This window comes from Prionailurus bengalensis, chromosome A3 (assembly GCF_016509475.1).
Source record: "Prionailurus bengalensis isolate Pbe53 chromosome A3, Fcat_Pben_1.1_paternal_pri, whole genome shotgun sequence".
In the NCBI taxonomy this organism is placed as follows: domain Eukaryota; kingdom Metazoa; phylum Chordata; class Mammalia; order Carnivora; family Felidae; genus Prionailurus; species Prionailurus bengalensis.
In genome coordinates this window covers 59,000,416-59,021,809 of record NC_057354.1, presented here as the reverse complement: position 1 = coordinate 59,021,809, position 21,394 = coordinate 59,000,416, and the positions used below count along the sequence as shown (strand labels likewise).

Sequence of the window (21,394 nt, the reverse complement as noted above, 5' to 3'; positions counted from 1 at the left end):
GTCCTTGCCACCGAAGCAGACCAGGGCATGCTTGATTCCTGCAGTATTCCGAACTGGAAACCTACTGAACCTTTCCTCTGTGACCAGGGCTAGAGTATGTTTGGGGGGGGGGGGGCACGAGGAGGTTCTTTTCCTTATTCTAAGTCACTCTGAAGCCCCAAGTTGTACTAGTTTCCTTCTGTGTTTTATTAATATACTAAAATACCTCAATGGTATCAGCATTGATCCTGACCTGGGTTGGAGGTAGATATGGATACCCAGACACTCACATTGACAGCCATATGTCCCCGTGTGTGTGTCCTCAGTCCTCTTCATCTAGTCTGGTTATAGCCATTATCAGTGTGAGAACACAGGTTATCCACTTCTGTTCATTGTCCCTTTCCCCTGGGCCACCGTGCTCCCCCTCCTTCCTCCAGATTCCCCACCAAGCCCTTCCCTCATTGTCATTACCACCTACTACAAGCCATCAATGACTTTGCAATCTGACAGTCAGCCAGCAATAAATGGCACTTAAATTGAATGAAATTGAGAGTACCTAAGCCCCTGCTTCTGGAAGATCAAAGATTGGAAGGCAAGATACAGCCTCTCCTCAAGTCTTATATTGGCACCTGTTCAGTAGATCTGCTGAACTCCTCTTATTCACCATCTCCCAGGGGAACAGAGATGAATAAGACTTATCTTGACTCCAAGGAGCTTCTAGTCCCATGGGGCCTCTGGGAATGTAAACAGATAACGTACAGATAAATGTACAATAAAATGTGGAAAAGTCCACATTTAATAGTTTGGCCCATCTTCACCCAGATTTGAGGGTTTTCCTTTAAAATGCAGCCTTTTGGTTCTAAAGGTCAACAGAAAAATTAATGAGAATAGCCAAGAAGAATTTGGAAAAGAAAAACTGAGGAAGGGCCTACACTATCCAATATTGAAAATTTTCAAAGATGCCTCAAGAGTTAAAACACTGTGGTGCCATCATATGAATGGACAGTCAGTCAAACACTGGAAAACCCAAAAAACAAAAAAGCAAATCCAAGCCCATTCCATCATTCATTTAAGATTTCAGTCAACAAGTATTTATTAAGTGCTCACTGTGTGCTAAGCACTGAGGGAAAGCAGTGAACAAAAAAGGAAACAGCATCTCTGATGCAAGTCAGGAGAGAGATGCAAACGAGTAAAGATGACAGCATGTCAAATGGTTATGCAAGAACACAGGTGAAGGCTGGGGGTGTGGGCAAGAACACAGGTGAAGGTTGGGGATTGGGCTGGAGTTTTCAATAGGTAGCCTTTTCTTAGAGTAGAAAATATTCAATCAAAGAGACCTGATGGAATGAGAGAATGAACCATACCAGTATTAGGAGGAAGAGCATTCTACATGGGGGAATCAGCCAGTGCAAAGGCCCTGAGGCCTGATGAGTTAGAAACAGTAAGGAGGTCCACGTGTCTGGAGTAGAATTTGTGAAGCAGAAGGTAGTTCCATGCACATTTTCCTTATTTGCTGAGTGCCCAACACTGTTCTAGGCCCAAGGGATTTAAAGAATCCTTGAGGTGTTTATAATCCAATGGGGAAGACAGTCCCAGGATCAAAATACTTCAAAAACTAGTGGGTCCTAGGGGTGCCTAGGGGGTTCAGTTGGTTAAGCATCCAACTCTTGATTTCAGCTCAGGTCATCATCTCATGGTTTCTGGGTTTGAGTCCTGCATTGGCTTCATGCTGACAGCATGGAGCCTGCTTGGGATATATTCATTCTCTCTCTCTCTCTCTCTCTCTCTCTCTCTCTCTCTCTCTCTCTCTCAAAATATATAAACTTAAAACAAACAAACAAACAAAACCACAACAAAGAAAAGTAGTAGGTCCTAAGAGGAAGGGCCAGGGTAGGTAGAAGAAAGAGGTTCTGGGGAGGATTCCTGGAGAGATGACACCTGAGTTGAGTCTAAGTCTTACCTCTCTCATTAACATGATGGCTCCAGGGTCCTCGGCCAATGAGAAGCTCACAGATGATGCAGGGAAGTGGCCACTCAGTGAGCAGCTTGACGCCCCAGTTCAGCAGCACCACGGCTGTGCTCCCACCAGCTCTGAGCCTGACCACGCTTGCTTCCGCCTCCCAGGATGGCAGCCAGTGCCAGCCCAGCCCAGACTTTGGTCACGATCGGCAGCTCAGGTACTGAGATCGCCCTCGTTTAAAAGATAGCTCAGGTGCAGCTTTACAGTAACCACTTCAGCCTCCCTTCTGCTGCCTCCCAGTCTCAGCTAACAAAGTGGCAAGAGAGGGCTGGGGTCTCGGATGGCTGCGCTCATCTTCCTCTGAGAGCAGAGTGGGCACAGTGGGTGTCAGGGGCAGCCAGAGAGGGCCCAGCCAGGCTGGGCAGGTGCTGCCGTCAGCCAGCGGGTCTACAGTTTGGGTGCTGATTCAAGTTTCCCATTTATCTCCTCCTCTGCTCCAAGGCTATTGCTGAGCCAGCCCATCCAGCCCATGATGCCTGGGTCCTGTGATGCGAGGCAGCCCTCAGAGGTCAGCAGGACTGGACGGCAAGTCAAGTAGGTGGCCCCGGGTGGAGGGAGGAGGCAGAGAACTGCACTGAGTGGTCTCAGGCTGGCAGGGCTCTCATCGGCCTGGACCAGCAGCGCTCCTGTGCGTCTCACACGAAAGGCAAGGTCAAAGTGTGCCCACACCCTTTGCAAGGAGACCCCCTTAGCTCTTCTTCCATTTCCCATTGGAGAAGATCAAACTGTGTGTCAGCATTCCATGCTTAAAACAGGACCTGAACAAAACAATTAATTATATCCCCTGTCTATCATCATCTTCAGTTATCTTTATGGGTCCTTTGCCCTCGGTAACATCCCAGGTAAATGCAGCCTGATCCCCTTCCCCAGGGCACTCCCATGGCTCCATCTGACCAGCAGATGCTGGCACATTCCACAGGCATACTTGGACACTTGGAGCTCTCCAGCTCTGTGGTTCTGGTGCTGAGCCACGGGACTGTGAAACCCTGCAGATGTGGGCTCTCCTTCCTTCCCAGACACGCAACCTTCTGTGTCTCCTTCCGCAGACTCTTCACCACTTGCAGCCCCCACGTCCAGAAGCAGCTTTGTTCTACTATTGCATTAATTACCGGGGACAAAGGTCACTGGAGACCTAGGAATGGATACTCGAAAAGCTACTGGAAAACAGTTCCTAGCTCTTGACACGAGGCAGAACTATCTCACAGACGTCTTTTTTTCATAAACATTGGTTGAGTGTGTATCTGAAGTTTACTAGGACAGGGCTAGCTAATTAGGCCTGGCCATCCTTAGAGCCATCCCCTAAGACCAGCTCCCAGAAGCCCTTCCTCCCATGTCCTCCTTCAGCCAGTTATAATAGTAACAGTGGATGTTTTCTGAACATTTCTGAGAGGCAGGGGCTGGTACCTGTATTGTTTCATTTTATCCTGATAAAAACCCCGTGATGGAGAGAGATGGGGAATGTGCACTTCAGGAGCTGCCTTTCAATTCTCTGATGGTGCTCTCAATTAGACAAAACAAAGACTCTTGTTACATCGCGTTCCAGAGATGCTTAAAATGCAGTGAACTAGGCAAAAATGGGCATTCTTTCCTCCAGAACTCTGCCATTTTCCGTCAACCCAATGATTGCCACCCTCCCCATATCCTCTACCGTCTCTTCCAGACATGACCTAATGCTCCACCTTGTTACAAATGACCTCATAGAAAGAAATCACATTTCCAGAATATATAATACAAAATGAACTTCTCTGTGGTGTCTTTAAACACCTGTTCCTGGTCTGTGCTCCTCCAGAGCTTTCCCTAAATGGCTTTCTTCTGCCTCTTGTTCATGGACCATTATCATCAACACCTTTTCCTTTTCTAATTTTTTAAATTGTGGTAGAATATATATACAACATAAAATTCACCATTTTTACTATCTTTAAGTGGACAGTTCAGTGGCATTCACCATCACCACCATCCATCTCCAGAACTTCTTCATCTTCCCAAACTAAAACTCTGAACCCCATTACACATTAGCTCCCCACTCCCTGTACCCTCCGTCCCCACTGGTCTACTTCCTGTCTCTTATGAATCTGAGTCCTCTAGGAATCTCATCTAAGTGGAGTCACACGCTATTTGTCCTTTCGCAACTGGCTTACTTCCTTTAGTATTACTTCATGTGCTCTGGATGTGTGAGAATTTACTTCCTTTTTGAAGCTGAATAATATTCCCTTATATTTATATACCGCATTTTGCTTATCCATTCACCCATCGATGGCTACTAGGCTTGCTTCTACTCTTTGGCTATTGTGAATATTGTTGCTACAAACATGAGTGTACAAATATCTGCCTGAGTCCCGCCTTTCGTTCTCTTGGGTACATTTCCTGAAGTGACATTGCTGGATTGTGTGGTAATTCTAAGCTTACTTTTTTGAGGAACTGCCGTCTTGTTCTCCAGAGTGGCTGCACCATTTTACATTTCTATCAGTGCACAAAGGTTGCAATTTCTCCATGTCCTCGTCATCACTTATTATTCTGGTGGGTTTTTTTTTTTCCATAATAGCCATTATGATGGCTGTGAAGCAGTCTCTCATTTCGATTTTGATTTGTATTTCCCTAGTGACTAAGGATGTTAAGCATTTCTTCTTGTGCTGATTGGCTATCCTTTTGGTATCCTTTTTAAGAGCAATGTTGTTCAAGCCCTTTGCCTATATTTTTAGTCAGGCTGTTTTGTTGTTGTCGAGTTGTAGGATTTTTTTTAATAACCTGGGCATCAGTCCTTCATTAGATATATGATTCGCAAATATTTTTCATTGGTGGCCTTCTCAATCCACGGATAACGTCCTTTGAGGCATCAAAGTTTTCAATTCTGATGAAGTCCGGTCTATCTGAGTGTCCTTTTGTCGTTGCCTGTGCTGTTGGTGTCACATGAACACCTCTTTCTCAAAAGTCTGTTTTCTCCTTCCCACATGTGACCCAACAGGTATCCGCAGAGCCAGTCCGTGTTTCAAAATGCAGACATGCACACCACCAGCAGCAGCACCTCGCCCCCCGTCCTGCTGATGGGACAGGCGGTGCCTCAGCCCAGCTTCCCCGCCGCCGCCTCCAGGCAGTCACCCCTGCAGCCCGCACAGGCCCCGCAGCAGGCACAGCACTTCCTGCAGGTGGGCACCGCCGCACTCATGCGTGAGGGCACAGGGCCCGGCTCTAAGGCAGAGGCCTGGCAGGCTTTCCCTCCCTTGCTTTCAGGGTGGTTCTAGTCCTCAGTTCCGAAATAAGCCCCACATAGATTTGCATTTGAATCTTTGCAGTCTATGAAGTTTATAATACTTAAAGTTTATAAAATCCGTGCATCTTTAGTATGAGAATTTAGACTCAGCCATTATGCCTCATAGGTCTGTATTTTTATTATAGTGTCCATATTTTTTTTTTTTTTGCTCTACTTTTAGAGCAAAAATCAGACGCTGACTACTGTGTTTGTCAGACTTGTTGGTCTGTTTATACACAAAGTCTGATACAAATATAAAATTAAACCATGTTTAAAGATACATCAAACTTGCCTGATAAATACAATAATGTGGCATGAATTTGGGGCTTTCCAGGGAAATGTGGGGCACATTTACATGTGGTCACCACTTACTTCAAGCAAGTGCCAAATCCACTGGAGCCCGAGAGCCAGTAATTGGAGTTCAGATGGGACAGAAGTGTCTGCTTGGGCTCTGGCCTTCCCTCTGACATATGCCCAGAGCACCTTCCTGCCCCAGCCCTGACCCTGTCCTGTGTACATCCTTCCTGGCCTCCAGCCCCCACCACAGGGCAGTGCATAGCTTTTCTGTCACTCTGCCTACCATGCTTGGGCACCTTCAAAGCCACAGGAGAGTGTGGTGACTGAGACATTTTAAGGATAGAGGGATAAAGATGAAAGGAGTCAACCTTGAAGGTCTTGAATACAATTTAATTCCAAAGATGCTAAATCATTTGTGATATACCTTTCAAAGTTCTCTGACCTCAAGCATAGTGGGAGCAAACTCTAGACTTCAGTGTGGCATGTCTTGTCATTTTGCAGGACACAGAAGCAATTTTTGGATGGTTCAGGTGAAGTGAGAAGACAGGGATGGTCTGGGCAGAGTTAGAGGCCTCCTGTGTCTTTCTTCAGCCTTGGCAACACACATGTTCACAGACACCTGTAACTTCAAGATGTGGTGCTAAGAATATACAGAACACTTGGGCCTGTTTGCTGCCCTCAGGGGCCTCAGGGTGCATTGTGGGGAGAGGGGATGTCACAGAGAGCTGTCAGATTCTGGGTTAGTGCCAGGTAAGAGCACTGTGCCTGGAGGCCTTCGTGGAGGAAGGACTCGAGGCTGGGGGGGCTGGGGGGGCGGGGCGGCACCTGCTGCAGAGCCGAGGTGTGGATGGAGTGAAAAGACAGGAAGGGACAGTGTTCCAACAAGAGAGACAGCCTGAGCAAAAGTGGAGGTGCAGGTGTGCCTGTGGTGTCCTGGGTTGTTTGGATGGGGGAGATTTCATAGACGAGAATAGTGGGAGATGGGGCTGACGGTTCCAAAGTTAGGGTTTGACCAGTTGAAGTTTCTGAGCTTCAAATGAGGATGTTCCCCAGTAGATGCTGGCGAATGGCAGTATTTGGAAGTAGTTACCGAATCAGGGACCATGGTGAAAAGTATGCCGACTGCACGTGTGTTTGGATTCTGCTCTGTCAGTTATCTGCATGTGGTCTCAGGTTCCAACATCCCAAAACATATAGGCCACATGTTCAGGAAACCATTCCCCAAAGCCTAGTCCCTGGCCCACTGGCCCAAAGGAACCCCTAGTGCTCGGCTTCCGAATTCACACCCACCTGGGGGAGCCTCAGGCTCCTTTCTTCCCCACCCACCCTACCCCCAAGGTCCTGCCACCACAAGATCCCACCCGCCCCCCTCCCAGCCATGGAGGTGAGGCCTGTAGTCTGACCACACCGGCATTGCCGCCCCAGCATCTCAGCGGAGGAGTTGCCAAAGCACAGAGGCACCTCTGGAGCCCTTTGTCTCTTCTTCGCAGGTACAGGCACCGACCTCTTTGCACAGTGAGCAGCAGGACTCCCTACTTCTCTCCACCTACTCGCAACCGCCAGGGACCCTGGGCTACCCACCCCCACCCCAGCCCCCACGCCCACCCCGAAGGGTCAGCAGCCTGTCTGAGTCCTCGGGCCTCCAGCAGCCGCCCCGGTAGTGCCCTGGCACCTCAGTCGGGTCACAATCAGCTTTAACCAATGGACGGACAATGGGAGTGGCCACAGGAGTGGGGGAGAGGAGTTTTAAACCCTTGGCTTTTATGCACACTGCATACATTTCAGAACTCCTGGATGGTAACCTTCTCCGGAGCACAGCAGCTGGCATGTGACACATGATCAGAGTACTGGCCGTGTTTCCCTTGCCTGTGTGTTTCTCGGGCACACTCTACAGCCATACTCGGATGGGAACCGAGTGCCCCCGCGTAAGTGTCGTTACTCAGTTGACTTAGCAGGTGGCACGGCTCGCTGCGTCCTCCTGAGAGAGCGCACTGGTCCCTCTAGCCGGCTGTGGTCTGTCCACGCTTGCTAGCTGGCCTTCACTCTCTTGACCCTCTTTTCTTTGCATTCGAGAAGCACTGGGTCAGAGATCTGTTGAAGAGAGAGAATAAAGAGATTATTTTTCATTATTTTTAAATGGTTGTTTTTGTTTTAATTTGCACAGCTGCACAGAGGAGATAACTTAGGCACTTTCAGGTTTTAAAAATAATAAGGTCTCCTGACTTCATTTGGAGACCGCAGTAACAAAACCAGCCCACCAATCAGATGGCAGAGCTGGTCATTCTTCACCAGGCTGCAGACCCACACCCTCTGGCCTAAAACCTAATGGAAGGAGGTTCTTCACCCCATGCCCGTTCTGGTGATTATTGTTTCCCCTAAATATAACACTGGACTGTTCCTGTTTACTTGGTTGATTGCAACTACAAAGGCCGACTCAGAGCAAAGCACAATCATGCAGCTGATGTTCCGGAATTCTGTCGGGAACTATGAGACTTTGGAGGAAGAGGTTCCACAAGCCAGACAGGCCTGTGGAGCCCCAGGTCCCCGAGGAGACCCCACCACGCACCGGCCCCTTGAGTCAGAATGCTGCATCTTTCTACAGATCTTTCATGATAAGACCGAGGATTGGATTCTCCTTTTCAAAATGCACTTTGCTTTTTTTGTATGTTTTGTTATGTTGAGATGTTTCTAAAGAAAAAGGTTTTATGTAATTAAAAGACGAAGTGTAGTGAACTGTACAGCTGTTGTAATAATGACCTATTTCTATATAAAATAAAATTGTATGGATTATGTGTAAATTATTTTGTATCTGAGACGCCAGTTCCTTTCCCAAATATAAAAGTATAAAAGTTTTCCTGTGTTTTTCTGTGAGTGGAAATTTTGTAATAAATTAACGAATTTGTACAATTTCCTCTGGAGGCAGTTTCTGTCCCTTGGTATACATGCATGCATACATCTTTTCTTCATTAACATTTTTTTTAAATTTCAAGACATTTCTAAGGATAATCGAAGATATCGAAAAGGTGAAAGCAAGCAATGAATAAATCAGGTTTTTTGAGCTGCAACATATGCACCAACCCATCAGGCTCCTGACCTTCATAATTAAAGGTTGTGCCAGAAAAAAAAAAAAACAATGGTATAAAGATGACAGCACAACAAACAGAAACAGCAAAAGCCCCTGGAAACAACTCAACCTTCTAGACATAGGGAATCTGTGGATCTGACGGAGACAATCTGCATCAAAGCAGTCATAACTCATAATTAAACTCACCTGGGCTGGACTTCATGGGCTCCAACTGCCAACACTTAGATCTATCAGTGATGTGCATGGGGTTTGTGTGTGTGTGAGAGGTGTGTACACACATTTTGTTGGTGGGGGGAGATATAACAGCAGCATCTAGGAGACTTCTGCCAACTACAGATATCCCCCCCCCCCATGAGGCCTCATCACGCTGACATAAGGGTGCCCTGGCACACCATGATTGAGAATCACGGAGATGGCGCTGCTCAGCACAGCCCTTTCCGTAAACATTGGCCCAAGAGAACTTTCTTTCCTTGTTCCATTGCTATAGTTCTGTGCTTCTACCTGCCTCCCTGTGAAGTGGGGGTAGCTCCTCTGTTCCGTGGCAAGGATCACTTTTGGTTGGCACAAGAGGCTATGCAAATAAAGTCACCAAAAAAGGAGTTTTATTGCTCACACAATTGCTGTATTCCCAAAAAAAGGTAAGTCTCAATGTTCTGCATGCTTTAGGATCATTTACTACTCTTTAAAGGAATCAGAAGTGAACCCTCTTTCTAAAATGAGAAGTCTAGGGGTTGCCTGGCTGGCTCAGTCAGTGGAGCATGTGGCTCTTGATCTCAGGGTCATGAGTTCGAGCTCCATGTTAGGCGTGGAGCCTACTTAATAAATAAAAGAAAGATGTAGAGGCTGCTTTTAAGGCAAACAGGCTCGAGCAATGGAATATATAGAAAAGGCAGACAGTGGCCCCATGGCTGAATACAGACAAGCCCATCAAGTGACCCACCTCAAAATATCCATAGGCTGCAATTAACCAAAGGGCTACATACAACCAGGCTCAGTTACCAAAAAAGGGGTCATTCCATACCTCACCATACCTCCTCACCTTCCCTCTTTTAAAACAGCCCCCACCGTCTTGTTGCAGACAGCCTCTCTTTTGCTGTCCTGCTTGCAGCTCCCTTGTGGTGTATTCAGTAAACTTCTATCACCTTTCTGCCTTGGGTAAATTCTTTCACCACCCACACTGCCAGCCCTGCATAATCCAATCAGGAAAGACACCACATTTAGACACCACAAAAAAGTCTGTGTGAAACTAGATGAACTATTTGGCAATTGAACTGTAAATTCGAAGGTTTATTATACATCTGATTTTTCTGTATTTGTATTTTAATTGGCCGTCAGAATCCTAAATAAATCAAGATTTTTAATGGAAGCAGCATACTTATTGTACCAGGATTTTCAAGCTGGAAGCCATTGAAAGATGGCAGAGTACAAACCATGTTACTAATTTAATTTAGCATTGCTTAAATTTCATACCTGTTCAGAATCTGGATAAAATCAGAAAACTCTTATTGCGCAACATTTTTTTAAACCCACATAACATCAAAAAAAGCAAATAATAAATAAATAAATAAATAAACAAACACACATAACATCAGTGGAAGTTCAATCCCTAAGATTTTGATTCATTTAATTCCACTCTTTAAAAGGTGGTTTTGTAACCCTGTCTTGTTTCCAAAAAAAATCATGACCTTTCTCTTCAGAAAACTGTAAAGCCTTGGCTTGTAAGAAGCGGGTGAAATGTGAACTCTGGAATACGCAAGCTTTGGAATGCTACTACTGGACAGATCTTCCTTTAGTGCCTTCCTTCTGCACCACCACACCCCTTTCATCTTCACAATCTTTCAGTGGCTTTTCTTAGGAAATCCCATTGGACCTTCCTAAGCACAATCTACCCAAAAAGACCCTTCAGCATTTTAGGGTTTGTTGCCCCCTGGAGACTGGCATCTTCTTCCTTGCTGCCCCTACAGGGAAGCATTCAAATCCTGTCTCATTTTAAGGATTCCCTGGTAATCACTAAAAGTAAAAAGACATGGGAGAGAAACCCAGCTAACAAAGTTCATCATAAAGGTTTTGGTCTCTGGGAGGCCAGCAGTGACTGGCCTGACCCCTGAGGCTTGAGAGAGAAGAAGCTGGAAGAGCCTGCAGGGCTAAACTGAAACAGGAGAGCCCCCCCCCCCCCCCCAGCCAGGCTAACGATTATCAGTCCTTCAGACCAAATGGTTTTTATTGTCTGTTCAACCTTGACTTAAAGCAGCACAGTTGACATCTGAGAGGGCCACTTCGTAGATTTCCACTGGTGGGGTTTATTTGCTTGAAATTTCACAACTTTAGAGACACGAGAAGATCCTACAATGTTTCAGAGAAAATAAAACAGATCACCAAGGAGGCCACATGACTTCTCAACAACCACTCTGAAAGAAGACAATGGAGAATACCTTCAAAACAGTGGGGAGAAGTTATTTTCAACCTGAAATTCCATACAAGTCAAAACATTAATAAATTTGAGGGTTGAATAAAAACCTTCAGGTATGTGAGGGCTCAACAACTTTAGCTCCCATCCTCCCTGTCTTAAGAAGCCATTAAATGGTGTGCTCCTGGGAAGAAAGGGAGTTCATTTAGAATAAGGAAAGCACGGATCCATGGATCAAACTGACTGTCTTAGAATCCCCAGATTGGTGATACCCAGTTCCTAAGCCTCTGGGAAGTTCTAGAATCATCCCTCTGGGCATCTCCTCAGAGCTCCCTATCGTCTCTCACATCATACCTAATCCACTTGTTCAGCTGGACTGCTTACTGCTTCCCCAGTTCCCCTGCCTTTTGATCTCCTTCCTCAGTATGTCTTCTCTCCTAGCCTTTGTGCCCCAAGGGACAACACAGGTAGAAAGCAACCCAGCCCCATATGCAGTCCTTACTCTGTCCTCATCTGGCTCTTTCCCACTCCCCGTTGCTCCAGTAATGAAACTTGCTAAAATCACTGACACTCTCCTGTTTGGAGAATCTAGTGGGTACATGTTTTTGCCTTCCTTAAACTCTAGCATTTAGAACGTGTTGACCACTTTGGCTTCCTTTAGACTTAGAACATGTTCAACTAAATCTTTTCCTACTGCTCCAATGACTCGTTCCTAATTTCTTCAGCCCCCATCTCTTAAATGTAGTGAGTCTACACCGGTTTTCTCCAAATCCTCTTGGTTTTACCTACTTGTATCTATAAAATCAGTCTGCTTCTTTCCAATCCCGCTGCAACTGCCTTAGTTCAGAACTCCTTGTCTCTTATGTAAATAACTTCTTCCTACTAGTTTCCTTGCTACGATCTTGCCCACCTGCTCCCAATCTATTCTTCACAATGTAACTGAATTAATTCTAAAACAAATCTGACCATGGCACTGCCCTCCTGATAACTTCAATGATGCATTACTTGTAAAACTCTTGAGTAAGGCCCCACACTACCTCATCTCTCCGCCTAGAGTCTAGGAAACCCTATTGCTTCAGACAGTTCACCTGCCACGCTCCACTTCTCTGCCGGTCTACCTCCTGCCCATCCTTTCAGCGCAGCACTAGCCTCCCTGCTTTCTGCACCCCCGGCCCACCCATGCATCGGGCCGGACACGACCCTCGGGTGGCTCCACAGTCCAGGACAGTAAGTAAGCACTCCCATTCAGGAGTGTCCTTGCTCGACGAGGGCGCCGCCAGGGCGGCAGCTGTCTCCGATTTCAACGGTACCGCCAGCCAGGGGCGGCACCACACTCAGGTTCATCAAACGTCGGCCGAATCAACGAGAGAATGGGAAAAACAAATTAGAGTCTTTTTTTTTCCCGCCCCAGGTCCCATCCAGCTGTGGGCCTGGGCTTTATTTCCTCTGAAGATTTAGGGGCAGAGGCGAGAGACCCTGCCGCACCTCCACAGCGCGGTGGGGGCAACTAGGCTACTAGAAGGCAGACGCCGAGAGCGCGCGGCAGGAACACGCAGTCTCGGCCCTCCCCGGCTCCGCCCCCAAAGTGTGCTTGTTTTTCCCCGGACGCGCGCCGCTTACGTCGCAGCCTCGCCTCCCTCTTCCACCCACCTCCAGGCGACCCGGAAGTTGTACGTGTGACGCTGCTTTCCCTCTCCCACAATACCTCGCGGTCTTCCTTTCCAACCCGGGCCTGGCAGGGTGAGTGTGGGTGCTGGGTCTCAGCTTCGATAATCTGCTTCCATCCTCGCTGGGGATTGTGCTGACCGGGACCGCGAGATTTCTTCTAAGCCGGTCCAGGACTCCGCTTTTCTCGGGGACGCGAACCCGCGCTGTTTAGTGGGTTTTCGTAGCCTGGGAAGGAGAGTGGCCAGGCTTACGGGAGCCGAGCCTGCAGGGGTTTCTGGGGCTCCGGGAGCATCTGAGGGGCACGGCGCTTTGACCGCGGGGAAGCCGACTTGGCTTTGCCAATACCTGGGGTTTCGGGCTTGCCACGACCTTTTGCACCGGCAGCGCCCTGAGGGTGGCAGCGTGAGGCCGGGCTCGGGAGGGAGGGAGGACTTGGGTTTGTGCTGGTCCCATTCTGGTCTGAACTTCCTTGTCGCTTGGGTTTAGATGGCTCCCGCAAAGAAGGGTGGCGAGAAGAAGAAGGGCCGTTCTGCCATCAACGAGGTAGTGACCAGAGAATACACCATCAACATTCACAAGCGCATCCATGGAGTGTGAGTATGTCTGCAGTCGGCCCGATGCCTTGCTGGTTGGGGGCTTCTGAACTCACGCGTCTGGCTGTCACTCTGAGGTCTGTCTAGTTAAAAGCTAAAAATTCGGATCTCTGTTCCATGTCCCCTGTTGAAGGTTTATAGGGTTTAAAGCGTAATCCTCGGAGGTTCGTGATTGGAAACACAAGATTGAATTGTAGTTTCTGGGAGAACCAGTTGGGGAAACTTGGTGATGATAAAATGATTTCACTGGGTGCTTTGTAACTGAATAAACCTGGGCAGGCTAAAGGGTAAAAGATGCATATAGGAAGGCAAACTTTTAAATGTCTCTAGACCCCTGTAAAGCTAAGCAATTAACTGGAAAAGGAGTATTCAATCCAGGATGTGGACATTCAGAGGGGATTCTTTTAGTTCCTGACACAAATATGTATTAACTAATCCTGGTTGAGTTGTAATACCAGAAATGAGACTGTTAGACAAGAAAAGAATGTGTCAATAGAGTATTAGGGCAATATGTGTGCAAAGGACACGTGGCTGTTGTGGATTTGTGATGTACAGGAATATTGAGAATGATTTTGAATGTTGTAGTTCTTGGGACTTTTTGTCTGTATGGTTTTAAGTTCTTGAGTTTACTGCTAAGAATGGACACCCAACCCCTTATTGAATACTGTTATTTGGAGTATTTTTTGAAGATACGATATTTGTTAATTTTAAAACACCTACAAACAAACGCATTCCCCCCCCCCCACTAGTATGTATGCATATTTTCTATTCGGCTTAATCATACCCTTGTAAGGAGAGACCAAGTAACCTTAAATTGAAAAAAAAAAAAGAATTATTTTGGTTCAGTATCCATAGCCCCAGTTTGCAAAAACTTTTCAAGTAGTTCCGCCAAGGTTTAACCAGATATGATCCTTAAGGCTCAACTTGGACTTACAGTAAATAATCTTTCCTGAATTCTAAAGTTCACAAAATGTTTCTACAGGCAAAAGACACCAAAAGCAAATACAGAAATGAGAAGGTGATTGATCCTAGGTTCAGGCATTGAAGAGATTTTCACACTGATCTTTAAATATAGATAACACTGAGGCGTGCCTGGGTGGCTTGGTCGGTCAAGCATCTGACGATCAGCTCTGGTCGTGATCTTGCGGTTCATGAGCTTTCAGGGAGCTTGAGCCCTGCATCAGGCTCCTTGCTGACAGCTCAGAGCCTGGAGCCTGCTTTGGATTCTGTCTCCCTCTCTCTTTGCCCCTCCTTTGCTTATGCTCTGTCTCTCAAAAACACACACACACACACACACACAAATTAGAAGTAACGTTGATATGGGACACCTGGGTGGCTCAATCTCATGGTTTGAGTTCGAGTCCCAGATGGGACTCTGCTGACAGCTCAGAGTCTGGAGACTGCTTCGGATTCTGTCTCCCTCTCTCTTTGCCCCTCCTTTGCTTATGCCCTGTCTCTCAAAAACACACACACATACAAATTAGAAATAACGTTGATATGGGACACCTGGGTGGCTCAATCTATAATGGTTTGAGTTCGAGCCCCAGATGGGACTCTGCTGACAGTTCAGAGCCTGGAGCCTGCTTCCGAGTCTCTGTCTCTCTGTGTGCCTCTCGCTCGCTCCCTCCATCCCTCCCTCCCCCTCCCCCACTCACACTTTCTCAAAAACTAATGAACATTTAAAAAAAAAAGTATTTTAGAAATAATGTTGATACAAGCTGGAAAGTTTCTTGGCTTTTAAGTATTATCTGCTTTCCATTCTGTAGAGTCTGTTGGCAGTATTTCTCAGTAAAAATAAAACAACATTCTAATGTGTGTGGAGCCTGTTAATGCCTAAACACTAATTTTGATTGGCATGTTAGCTATAGCAGTCTAGCTAAACACCTGGTCAGATTAAAAATAGAGTTCCAAAATCAAGACCAAATTTTAATTGGACCGCCTATAAACTTCTACATTGGAGTCCCTTACCTTGCCTCCTGAATGTCCTGGTCTTTTGAGGTCATTCTAAAGTTTCAGTATTAAGCTCCTCAGAGCAATAGAGCAAAGTGGTAGCTAAATTCTTGGGGCAAAGGACACATGGCTTTTGTGGACTTGTGACCTATAAGAATATTGAGAATGATTTTGAATGCTCTAGTTCTTGGGATTTTTTTTGTCTGTATGGTTTTTACAGTCTGTGCCTTTTGGAAAAACCAACACCTTGTTAACTGGTTTAAGGCAAAGACCCGTACAAATTCTGGTCCCCTTAACCATTCTCTAAAATGGTGGAGTATGACTGACAACCTAGAAACCAGAAACCTGGAGCCATTTTGGCTGAAAGTTGTGGACCAGGGCGTGAGAAAAGGTGGCTGTAAGGAGATTTGCATTGTTGGTGAAGAGCTTTTGGGAAGGCCTAAGTGTGTGCAGAAACAAGACCGGAACGTGTGTGTTGTAATATCGACTTCAAACTATCCGTAAATAGAAGTGAGGTCCCAAACAGACATTCTGTCCCCAAAGCCTCTTTGGCTAGAGAATTCAATAGTAATTGGTCCAGAGAAAAGTAGTGAGTCCTAGTCAAATTGATAGCCCTGCTTCCCATGTTCTAATTTTGTAGGTATGTATATACGTCTTTATTCAGTGAGAAGCGCAGTACTCTGGGGTATACCTATAAAATTCTCCTTGACCATTCTTCCAGTCCTCTGCCTGCACTCAGGAACATCAGCACCAGAATCTTAATTCAGAGGACTACCTAATGCCAGAGTCATACTAAGTCATTTTAACAGGTTTCTTTGAGAAATTGACTTAGTGTGGTTCTTAGAAGATCAGCACAGAGGCCAGATTCCCCTAATACAGTGATCAGACATCAAAGTTCATGTTTCTCTCTCCCTTTTTAAAGTCACCTTTAATCTTAGATACTTTAAACGCACAAACTAATAGTAAACACATTCATGTAAGGAATACCATATCACTATTCTTTGGATAGATCTTGAAATAGCAGTGGACTTGCAAGGTGATGAGATAATAGTTGGGGTGGGGTACTTGTTCAGTCTTCCTTTGAAACGCTTAGAAATCTTTTTTTTTCTCCTGCAAGGTCTTTCTCAGAAAATGCAGGCAGTGCAGAAGTAAATGACCAAAACTACAAATCTGTCCTTGTAGGATACCAGCACTTTTGTTGCAGGAAGATGTCCTCTCAGTTCATTAGGAGCATCCAGATCAGAACCAAAGTAACTCTCAGTGCTGGTGTTCCATTCAAAGCAGATCAGCCTCTGAATCGTCTGATGGTGGAGATCCTGATACCGGCTATAATGCTATACTGGGGGCACACAAGTCAGTAGAGGCCAAAGAAGGAATTTGAAGAGTCTGAAAGATTTTTGTTCTTTTTCCTTATTAGGCTGGAATTCTGAACCACACCTTCCAAGGCTCTTAATTGAGGGAGATGATTATACTTTAGTTGAGGCCAACAGACCTGTGTTGGAGTATTCCTTTATTGTTTGCCTGAAGTAGGCTCTTTCACTGTAATGTGATGTGGTCACATTAATATTAAAAATGCCTGATGGAGAAGTATGTTTGGTTTAACAAGTGGAATATAGTACTACTTGGTTTTTTCATCTACTGTAACTCTGGATGCCTGGGATAGTCACCATTCCATAATTAATAACAGGAGCCATCACAGAAAGATTGTGCATAAGTGGGATTATTGCCACACCTACATTTCTCCTGTATTCCACGGTGCCATTGGGGCAATCTCTGAGATTTGTTGAAGGCACTGGGGTTTTTTGTTGCTTTTTAATTTTTTTTTTCCAACATTCATTTTTGAGAAAGCAGAGTGTGAGTGGGGGAGGGCCAGAGAGAGAGGGAGACACAGAATCTGAAGCAGGCTCCAGGCTCTTGAGCTGTCAGCACAGAGCCTGACGTGGGGCTCAAACTCAAATCTTGAGATGACCTGAGCCAGTCAGACACTTAACCAACTGAGCCACCCAAGTGCCCTGAAATCCAGTGCCTTTTTGTACTGATGCTTCTTGGGAATGACCACATTTCCTTCCCCTCACCCCTTTATTTGGGACATTCATACATTTGTTTGGGAGAATATCAAGCACTTGACTGTATTAGGCACAGTCCTGGGCTCTGCAGATTCATTGGGAAAGCAAAGACCCTGTCCTTCTAGGTTACTTTAGTAAGAGATTAAGATTCAAAATGGTAAAAAGCACCTGGTGAAAAGTCAGTCATCTGTGAAAGTGCGTGCTGTTTTAAAGGCCACACAGATGATGGAACATTTGAAAAGTGTAGGGGTGAAACAAGTTCTTCAGGCAATTTATGCTTTGTTATAAAACCCCCAAGTGAAGACCTGAATCCTTATTCATTTCTCAGTGCCTGCTTGATAAGTAACAATTGACAGTTCATTGTTCATTCTTCTGTGGGAATGCTTTATTATTTTTTTACATCCAAAGATTCCACAGTCTTGTTCTTTTCTTATTTCTCCTCCAGCTGCTAACCTTGTGGTACCTCCTCACATCCTCTTAATCCTCCTTTCATCATCCTCTTAATGTTGAAGAGCCCCAGGACTCTGTCTGTCTTCTATCTATGCTAGGTCATAGTAACTGGTCTCAGGGCCACATATATCCAATTACTATTGGCTTGGGTATTTATTCACATGTCCCAAACCAAGCTCCTAGCGTTCATCTTCACGCCTAACTTTCCCATTCCTCTTGAGGCTTTTCCCCCTCAGTCATTGTCAGGTGAGCATGTCCTGTTGGTCCTGCCTGCCACATTTGGACCAGTTGCCCTGGTCCCACCACCATTTCTCTCACTTAAATGGTTACAGTTAGCCTTGCTCAGATTCCACATGAGCTGGCCACTTTCTTTCTTAATCATACCAGTAGCTGTGTGTGTGTGTGTGTGTGTGTGTGTGTGTGTGTGTGTTGCTCTTTTTTTTCCTTCTGCCTGAATGCTTTTCTCACAGATACCTAAATTGCTGTTCCCATGATCTGCAGATCTAGACTCTAGTATCTTGGCCATCTTATTTAAACCTGCATTCCCTTTCCCTAATGTTCCCTCTTTTTTCCCTGGTTTATTTTTTCTCTGTGGTACTTGATACCATCTCTTTTACTCCATATTTCACCTACATATAGCAGTTACACCTACTGCTGTTATTTCAGGCACCTTTTATTTCTAGATGGTCAGGTGTTTACATGAATGAACTGAACTTGCTTGATGGGTTCTAGAAATAGCAAGGAAGCTAAGTGAGGGTGGAGCAAAGGGAGCAGGGGAGATGGTAAGAGGCACAGGGGTCATCTTTTGTAAGTATGGAAAATCACTGAAGGTTTTAGAGCAGAATTAAGTCAATCTACCATGCTCTGTATGTTATATTGAATTTCATAAAATTCACTTCCATCTAACAAGTGAAGCGCCTGTTAATGCGCCAGGGCCTGCATTGGGTTATAGAGATGAATGGTTGACATGGCCCCTTCTCTGAGCTTCAGTCGTAGGTGGTGGGGCACCTTTTTAGACTTGGGTCTCTGCTCCCGTTTGAAATGGCCTTCACTTGTCCAAATGCTTGGCCATTTCAGTGTGTAGTAAAGTTTTGCTTTTTCAACACTTTTATTTAAAAGCATGAAATTCAGATGAATTTGTGTCCTCATATAAACAACAGGTTAATAATATCTAACTCCGTTGAAACAGACATGAGTTAATGACCATGCCTGACACATGCTAAGAGCTCCAAGAATTGACTGTGGTTTTCATATCTCTTGAGAGGAAATGTTTAGTTTCCAAAAACATGCCATGTCTTAAGATATGACAAATAATGTATACTTTGATCTGAGAACACTTTTAGTTTTATAATCCATGTATTTTATGTTCCAAGTATATCCTGTTCTTTGATTTTGCTGGGCAGATGGTATTAGAGCATAGAGTGTTTTATCAGGAAAGAATTGTGTGTGTGTTAGCATTTCTTAGGATCATATGCAGAGCTCTTATCCCACATCATTGAAAGTAGATTGTGCATTTTCTGTTTCCCATGTGGAACACTAGTTTTTGGGCATTGCGCATTGGGGGGAAAGAGGATTATCATTGCCTTAAGGCTTTGGTTTAGATTTGTTTCGTGAAAACGGGACATCATATGTTACATATTTCATTTAATTTTCTACTTATTTATTTTCTTTGAATCTCAGGGGTTTCAAGAAGCGTGCCCCTCGGGCACTCAAAGAGATCCGGAAATTTGCTATGAAGGAGATGGGAACCCCAGATGTACGCATCGACACCAGGCTCAACAAAGCTGTCTGGGCCAAAGGAATAAGGTGCTACAGTTATCTATGTTATAAGATGAACTTTTACAATTACACTAGCTTAACCAACTCCGCACAGTCTGTAGGTTCAGTGGAAGTATTTCCTTAAAATGTGATGATGACTCAAAGGGTGGGGTGGCATCTGCAAGGAAGTCCTTTGATGTGGTATTTGAACTGAGACCTAGGTGATGAAAGAGCCAGCAGTGTTGGGGTCAGGTAAGAGCACTGCACAAAGAGCACACTTGGTGTGAGCTGGAACAGGTTGGTGAAGATGGGAGTACAGATGGTGAAGTGACTTGAACAGTGAATGAAGATGGAGAGTTAGGAAGGGAACAGACTATGTGGCATTTTGTTGTTCATGGCAAAGAGTTTGGTTCTACTAGACATAATGGGAAACCTGTGGTACAGTGGTTTTCAGCAGTAGGCAGTTCTGGTGTCACTACTGGAGGTTGCCACAGGTCAAGGGCTCTGCTAAATATCCCACAGTGCACAAGGCAACACCCCCACAATTATCCAGCCCAATTGTCAATAGTGCCAAGCCCTCCTTATAAGCAGGACAGTGGTTTTTGCTGTGGAGGATGATATAAAGTACTGGAGTAGACCAGCTAAAGGGAATGGTGCTGGTGTGGATCTAGGTGATTATTAAGACTAGAGCAGGGGGAGGGAGCTGTCTGCATCTGGTGTTAGGGGAATGACAGAGGGACCTGAGATTCAGCCCTGCAGTTGCTGTCATTGAGCATTCTGGTAGAGAAGGTATGTCTAATAAAGGAGTGTCCAAAGAGGTTCATTGAGATGATGGGGGGAGGGGAGCACAAAAGCCAAGAAGAGTCCTGAGGTTTGGATTGCTTCAGAATGCTTCATGTCCTCAGACCAGTAAAAGGAGATAGTCTGCTGTAATGCTGCTAAGGTTGGGTGAGAGGAGAGGGTTGTGTGCATAAGGTAGGGAAACTGAACAGTCACTAGTCTTCTGTGTTGAATGTGTCCATCAGTGTTTGGTGTTTCTCCAAATTTACATTGAACATAGATGAATCCTATAATAATTAAGATTTGGGTGTTGGTAAGAGGGAAAAGACCTAGCATGTTTGGATCCATGTTTCAGCGTAGGTTGAGTGTCAGTGGTTGCTGCCTGCTGAGACAGATGTATATCCTGAGACCATAGCATTTAATGTCCACCTTGTGGGTATTTCTTTTCCAGGGAACTGGGCTGTCTACTTGTAGTGCCTGATCAGATTCAGATAAAGGATAGAACACAGATGAGGGGATAGGAGGTGTTAGTACCAGTGGCAGTTATTTTCTTGATAGGAGGCATTGACTTAGCATGTTTATATCTTTATTAGGAATGTTCCATACCGTATCCGTGTGCGGCTGTCCAGAAAACGTAACGAGGATGAGGATTCACCTAACAAGCTCTATACGTTGGTTACCTATGTACCTGTCACCACTTTTAAAAGTAAGTCGAAATCCCATAAAGCTGCTGGAATTAGAAAAGCAGCCTTAGCCCTTTTAGAACCTGAATTCATCTGTCCCAACAGATACTTAATTATGCACCTATGTGCCCTGCATCCTTCTTATAGGGAAATGGGTAACAGGCATAATAGTCACTGTAAACCTTTGTGTCATGGTGTGGGAAATTGCAGGAAGATACAAAACAGGTCCATAGCTGGGTTGTAAAAAGGTCATGTAATACTGGCCTCCACCCTTCAAGAGAAGGTTTTGGAATGTTAAAGTGTGAGGTGTGAGGAAGGAAATTGACTGACTCTCACTTCTTTTGCAGATCTACAGACTGTTAATGTGGATGAGAACTAATTGCTGATTGTCAAATAAAGGTATAAAACTGC

At 45.3% G+C, this 21,394-nt stretch overlaps 2 protein-coding genes and 1 long non-coding RNA gene across 8 annotated transcripts in view; 2 read left to right on the top strand and 1 right to left on the bottom strand.

Annotated features, from left to right (window-relative positions):
• NPAS2 (neuronal PAS domain protein 2) overlaps positions 1-8,452 on the top strand; it is a 160,321-nt gene extending 151,869 nt beyond the window's left edge. The window contains exons 18-21 of one of the 5 annotated variants that reach the window (XM_043603142.1): positions 1,966-2,156; positions 2,441-2,524; positions 4,962-5,142; positions 7,034-8,452. In XM_043603142.1, coding sequence (XP_043459077.1) covers positions 1,966-2,156; positions 2,441-2,524; positions 4,962-5,142; positions 7,034-7,204 — 627 coding nt within the window. In that variant the 3' untranslated portion in view covers positions 7,205-8,452. Of the gene's footprint in view, positions 1-1,965; positions 2,157-2,440; positions 2,534-4,961; positions 5,143-7,033 lie in introns of all 5 variants that reach the window. The other 4 variants (XM_043603141.1, XM_043603144.1, XM_043603143.1 and 1 more) reach the window with 4 other exon arrangements.
• LOC122496712 overlaps positions 1-13,280 on the bottom strand; it is a 23,827-nt gene extending 10,547 nt beyond the window's left edge. Inside the window, exon 1 of the long non-coding RNA XR_006300911.1 lies at positions 13,169-13,280. This is a non-coding gene — a long non-coding RNA (uncharacterized LOC122496712). The remainder of the gene's footprint in view (positions 1-13,168) is intronic.
• RPL31 (ribosomal protein L31) lies at positions 12,664-21,394 on the top strand. Of its 2 annotated transcripts, none has more exons than XM_043603146.1 (5): positions 12,664-12,775; positions 13,190-13,296; positions 19,443-19,568; positions 20,894-21,006; positions 21,331-21,394. In XM_043603146.1, the coding sequence occupies exons 2-5, from the start codon at positions 13,190-13,192 to the stop codon at positions 21,360-21,362; spliced, it is 378 nt and encodes a 125-aa protein (XP_043459081.1). In that variant the 5' UTR covers positions 12,664-12,775; the 3' UTR covers positions 21,363-21,394. The 2 variants fall into 2 exon arrangements, with proteins under 2 accessions (XP_043459081.1, XP_043459082.1); XM_043603147.1 differs by having other exon boundaries at positions 12,771-12,913.

What these genes read in the sequence shown, in the direction of transcription:
- RPL31 (XM_043603146.1), top strand. Translation starts at nt 13,190, where the DNA reads ATGGCTCCCGCAAAGAAGGGTGGCGAGAAGAAGAAGGGCCGTTCTGCC. An exon ending in CACAAGCGCATCCATGGAGT is followed by an intron (nt 13,297 to 19,442) that starts GTGAGTATGTCT and finishes TTTGAATCTCAG; the next exon opens with GGGTTTCAAGAAGCGTGCCC. An exon ending in GTCTGGGCCAAAGGAATAAG is followed by an intron (nt 19,569 to 20,893) that starts GTGCTACAGTTA and finishes TATCTTTATTAG; the next exon opens with GAATGTTCCATACCGTATCC.